The following is a 6,000-nucleotide window of genomic DNA, read 5'->3' as shown; positions in this document are numbered from 1 at the left end:
ACAGAGTGGGTATTGAAGATAAATGAAGATTTTTTTTATTTTTACGAGTACAAAGGAAGGCTGTGAAAAAAGAAGAGAAAAACAAGTCACAACAACGCTGTTTGTGCATTCTGTGGCTGAGGTGTTTGTTTGGCCTGTCTCTCTGGCGGTGATTTTAACAAGGTGCAGGAGGAGCGTCTCAGAGGAGCAGGCAGACATCCATGATAAACCCAACCTGACCCTGCCTGCAGGATGCAATCAGAGCTGAACGACATGTGGACAAGGGTTCGTCAGGATTCAGCATGACACGAAGCCTGATGAGACGATAACGACAATATCACAACGCAAGACAGCGATTCAGCTGTAACTGATGTATTTCAAGACAATCCTTTCAAGATTCATCATGAGATCTGATTAATTAAAGAACACAAAGTACTAATAAAGGACTAATGAATATATTTGCTGAAATTTGGTGGTAGTTTCAGCTCTTATGACGATTCAGGCTTTTATGTAATTTCACTACTGTGCAGCACTATCCTGCTGTCTTCTTCTATTTCACTGTCAACATCTTCGGCTGTTCAAGTAACCTTCCATTAAGTCACCATGACCACGATGAGGAGGCATGTGGAGGCGACGCAGAGAGTCCAACTGACCGGGAAATCTGATACGAGCAGCTTTTTTTTTTTTTTCTTTTTTGATTGTAGCCCCACAAAGTATTTGTAAAGATTAAAATGTAGATCCAAAAGTTTGGCACATTTTAAAAAGCTCTTCTTGTATTCCTTTCAACAAAGAAAGAAAGAATTTGCCTCTTCAACACGGAGAAATCACTAAAAAGTAAAACCATAGCATCGCTTTTGTTGACAACACTTGTCACATAAAATCACTGATGGGAAATCTGCTTTTTTTTCCACTCCTTGGCTGGAAACACATGATTACAGAACTCTGTCAAACTTTGCTTCCAACAATCTGGCAACACAGTCATTGTGTTGCTTTGCAGAGATGGGAATGAATTGTTTATCTCGGGGAAAAAAAAACAAGAGCTTATTCATGAGCTTCTCCCTGAAGTTGCCAAAACACAACTTGGACGTCCCCCCCCCAATATGTTGGGGGTGTTTGTGTGGTCGGCTGAGACACACCATGACGCTCACACGTGTTCAGCCGTCTATGTTCGGAGTATGTTAGTTTAAACATCGCTTCTGCTAATATTCAGGGTAGTTCTGTGCACAGAGAAGGGTCATATATTCAATTCAATTCATAAAACTTTATTTGTCCCCGGGGGGGCAATTCAAAGGCACAGAGAGTCGCAGTAAATGTGTTAAACATTTGTCTTCACAGGCTGGCTCAGAAAACAACATCGTTTCAATAACTTATAGAGCATGCACAGACTATTCACTGTCACCGCAAACAATCAAAACATCCGGCAAAGCTGGAGACGTCGTAGTCGTCAAATCCACCGCAGGATGACATATGTTGAGTAATTGGACTATTAGAGATCTCGTTGGTTGTTTGTACTTGTAATAGCACAGCCCACCTCTGATCTGATCACCCGGTTTGAGGCTTTTCTCCTTAGTGGTCTAAGCTTTGAGCAAAACAACTATAATCCAAGAATCTTCAATCAAGATGGAAGCAATTTTCTTCTTCTTGAGTTTTCACATCTACTTTTAAATCTTTTCTCCCTTGAACATTTGTGCCTTCTGCCTTAACGCTCAAGCTTGCTTCAGACAGTGGAGGCTCAGATTTGCGCCCAGCTTCAGGTGAGCAACACTCTGCAGGGAGGCAACTGACTTAGACCAAACTACATTTCCTCAAGATTTTTTCTTTTTCTTTTTTTTACTTCTTTGCACATTTCTATTAGAATGATCATGTCTCTAAATGGCTTTTTTTCTTTTTTTGATGCACTGATATGAATTTTGAAAGGGTTTCAACAAAAATCAAAGAGGCTTGCACACTCCAGCTGGCTTTATTACAAATGTCCACATTATATTCGCTGTATTTGCAAAATCTTTTATTGAAAAATTCCTCTAAACACGTTCTCTAAAAAATAGTCTTCCTGCAGCTGTTTTGTTTGTTACATGTGAATATTGCTGCTCTGTCACGCCCCAACAGAACTATTATTACTATTTCAGTTTACTCCTCTGCTATCTTGCGATGCTGTTTTTTAACATTTGTCCGTCTACTGATATCTGATGCTGTTTTATCATTGGTGTTGATCAGTTGGGCTTCTTCATTGCAGAAAATATCAGAGACAAACAGAAACTTGAAAATTGAGTGAAACCATATTTGATGGGCATGTGACGTGAGAATAGAACGAGACGGACCTGCATGTTCCTGAGAAGCTGGAAGATCTCCATCGTCCTGAGAACGATGTCCTGGACCGTCTCCTGGCCGATGCGGCACAGGGAGGCCGTGTTGACATCACGGGCTGCCTGCGCCTGCTGCTGCTGCTGCTGCTGCAGGGGTGGAGGCTGACCGCCGTAGGGTGGAACAAGAGGAGGGGTTGTCATGACGACGGCAGGTGAGAACGCTGGAGGATGATGGAAGGCTTGGTCCAGGTCAAGGCAAAGTCACCTGTCAGGCTTTTTTCCACACCAGCACACCCTTACATGCCTTTATGAAGTGAATCACAGCATTAGGAGAGAGAGAGAGAAAAAGCAGCTGAATAATAAGAGGTCATTAAATTAAAATGAATTTTGGATTACAACATAAGTCAGCCACAGCACTACCTTTACTAAACTAACATTTAGCAGCAAGGAAATGCAGAATAATTGTCTAAAAGCTTCAGAGCTGTAACAAGGAGACGAAAACGAAGCTGTGTGTAGCTCCAAAGATCCAACACAGATAAAGTATCTGAGCTAACGCTAGTCTGTGATATCATGTGTATACCGGATTTATTAACAGTTACAGCCGCCTTTAAATCATTAGTAGTCTGTTTAGATGCCATCCTTATATTTGAAGAAAGTAACCGAGAGGACTGAGTCTGACAACAGTTGAATTAGCTCAAATGTTAAGGTGGATTTTCTGTCACCAAAGCTAAAGTGGACAGCCGCAACCCACGACAATTCACCTTTCATTTCTTTATGTCGTTTCATAAACTCGGCGCAAAGTCAAGCTTACAACACCAGTGAGTGTTTATGTATTTTAAATCAGTCAAAAAAAAACCGTCTAATGTTACCTGTATTGTGATAATTTGTCTGTTTTGTTGACATGTCAAGTTTCTTGCTCTGCTCCTAGAAGCTGAAGCTCCCCTGCTGCAAGTATCGCGAGATCTAGACTTAAATGATGGAATAGACGCGCCACAAAAAAAAAAAAAAAAAAAAAAAGTCTATTTAAGTAAGGGATGTCATTTCTGAAAGGAGGGACATATTACAATCTCACCAAAAAAAACGGTCATACCTCTTTGGATTAAATTCAAATTATATTTATAAATTAAGTTGACACTGTTGGACACAATGTTTAAAAATGAATGACAGCATTACGGTAGAAAAAGGTGCACTGCAGATTTCTTGAGGCCACTTGGGCCAACAGCGCCATCTGCGGGTATAATCGTATGTAGCAGCAAAGTCATACACGTCTGTCTGACTCCATCAGCCTAAAGACTTATTTACAACACATCATTGCTTCTCATGGGTCATTATAACTTTTTTTTTAGTAAGCATATTTCACATTCTGTCACTAAATGGGTTATGTTGTCGACTCTGTGTTTAATCAAAGCTTCAATGCAGCCATCCATCCATTGCTTATAGAGTACAGCTGTGCTTGGATTATTTTGAGAGCCATCAGAATTTAAATTAATTTGAAACAGAGGAGGTCTTAGAAACACACAGGGCTAGACGGGGGCAGCTTCCTCAGCATGTTGCCCTGCCATGCAGCAGAATTACTGTTCTGACTTCCAGAGACTGAAAAGAGACTTTGCCTTCAGGCCTGAGTGGGGCTGAAAAAAGTAGATTGGGATGCCTATTACTTAATTTACATGATCCATTTAAATTCAGGGGTTACAGGCTGGATTTCAATTTCCTTTTTATCTGGAAGACATTTTGTGTAATAACAACCTGAAGTCATTTCTTCACGCAGTCTCTTTCTTCATCTGCAACATTCAACACTGATATGAAAACACAGCAGCAAGTTCACTTGACTGCCCACAACTTCTCTGGTTAACTTGCCAGAATGAATGAGTGTTATTTTTACAAATCCCCATCTGCCACACCGCCGTACCAACTGAGGCATGCCGTGTGGAAATGAGTTTCTCCATAATCAACCAGCCTGTCTTCTTTTGTGCTAAATAAGGAGGAGGATGCAGAGATGGTGAGTGGGGTGGAGGCAGGTATTTTTTGATGAATACGCTTTCTGTGCTTTGTTGCAACATTTGATTTCATCCAGTCATTGTCTTCCTGCAGCAGGACAACATCCTGAACCTCTGCAGATAGATGAGTGGCCTTTGTGAAACAACACAAACCATGAAGCCGGCTAATATTAGTTTTTTTTTTTTTTTTTACACTTTTAATGATGTGGAAAAACAGCGAGATAACGATATAAAGGTAAATAATGCAGACGACCTGGCGTTTTTTAAAGTTTATGTAAAACTGGAGAGAGCAAGGGGGGGGGGGGGGGGCAATGGGGTGGAATCAATGACACTGCAAACAACGCAGTATCCTGCTGGCTGGTGCTGTTTGCTGCCGAAGTTGAGAACCCCCTTGGCAGTAATGGAGAGCCTGAGAAATATTATGTTTGTCACTGATTTATTGAATTCAAATGGTGACTTAATAGACCACACATCCTTTGTTAACAAGTTTAACTTTACTTGCGGTTTTCGTATGTTTAGTAAAGTTTCTAAAGCGATTCCCTTACCATTAATTCAGATAATTAAGAACATCTTAATGTACGCAAATGTTCAGGCTGTGTTACCAAAATTGATGATTGATGTGTGTGACTTGTGTGATAGGAAATGTAACAACAAAGTTATTCGGAATATCCTAAAATCTCGTTTTTTCCATGATTGCCACAGAGGGCCGCTTACTAAGTTTCCAGAGAAAATTGAACTTTCTGTTCTGTCTAAAGCACATTCCAAATATATCAAGATGCCTGTTCTCCCTAAAGTGAAAGAAACCCATTTTAAAATAATTCACCAGATCTATCCAACTGCTACTTTTCTTCAAAAAAGGTTTAATTTCGAGGTGAACCCTTCCTGTGCTTTCTGTGGTGAATCTGAAGAGACTTTAGAACACTTGTTTGTACTCTGTCCTGTGTCTCAAATATTTTGGGTCAACATTAGAAGTTGGTTATCGCTAAAAATGGATAATATTCCTTCTTTTGATTTTTTCAGTATTGTTTATTTCATGGATAATCTAAACCCTTCCATTACTGACATGGTAAACGTTATTCTACTCATGTGTAAATATCATATTCACTGTATTAAGTGGAGAAATAGCAAACCCTCCTTTGACTGGTTTATGAATGATTTCAAATATTTTTACTTATCCCTGAAAAAAGTTAGATCTAGCAGGATTGCTAGGAAGATTAGAGCTGATTTGTCTAAATTCTGTTTGTTTTGATTCCTGGCCCTCCTCGTTGTTGCTGTTTGTCATTTGTTTTCCTTTTTACATTGCTCCAGTTTTGTTGTCTGCTCTTTTAATTTATTTGTATCGAATCCCCCCTAGTCTTGACTCACGTTTTGAATGTACATGTTCTGTATATTTAGCTATTGTTGCTCATCCTTTTAAGAGTTTGTTTTGTCATTTTGTGTATGTTGACGTTTTCAATAAAGTTGGAGTTAAAAAAAAAAGTAATGGAGAGCCCTTCGTTGCTCTGCAAAAATATTTTAGTGTCTTGACTGTGGCAAAGAAGGAAATACTGAGACCACGTCAAACAAACTGTATTGAAAATATTCAACTTAATCTCTAAAATGTTCAATTTGACCCAAAGTGAACTACTTTGCTGCTTGAGACAAAGATGAGCCGGCAGCTCCCTCCCTCGCTCCTCTTTCAGTTTCACTTTGACGACTAAGAGCAGTGTTGCGCAGTTTAT

At 39.8% G+C, this 6,000-nt stretch overlaps 1 protein-coding gene across 1 annotated transcript in view; it reads right to left on the bottom strand.

Moving 5' to 3' along the window:
* Positions 1-3,247, bottom strand: part of med30 (mediator complex subunit 30) — a 35,574-nt gene extending 32,327 nt beyond the window's left edge. The window contains exons 1-2 of the mRNA XM_079368266.1: positions 3,152-3,247; positions 2,298-2,586 (exon numbers count right to left, since the gene is read on the bottom strand). Of these exons, the coding sequence (XP_079224392.1) occupies positions 2,298-2,483 (186 nt within the window). The 5' untranslated portion in view covers positions 2,484-2,586; positions 3,152-3,247. The remainder of the gene's footprint in view (positions 1-2,297; positions 2,587-3,151) is intronic.
* Between the last annotated feature and the right edge of the window lie 2,753 nt (positions 3,248-6,000).

Source organism: Symphodus melops (assembly GCF_947650265.1).
Source record: "Symphodus melops genome assembly, chromosome: 18".
In the NCBI taxonomy this organism is placed as follows: Eukaryota; Metazoa; Chordata; class Actinopteri; order Labriformes; family Labridae; genus Symphodus; species Symphodus melops.
Note: the sequence above shows the minus strand (reverse complement) of the source record. Positions and strands in the feature narration are given on the sequence as shown.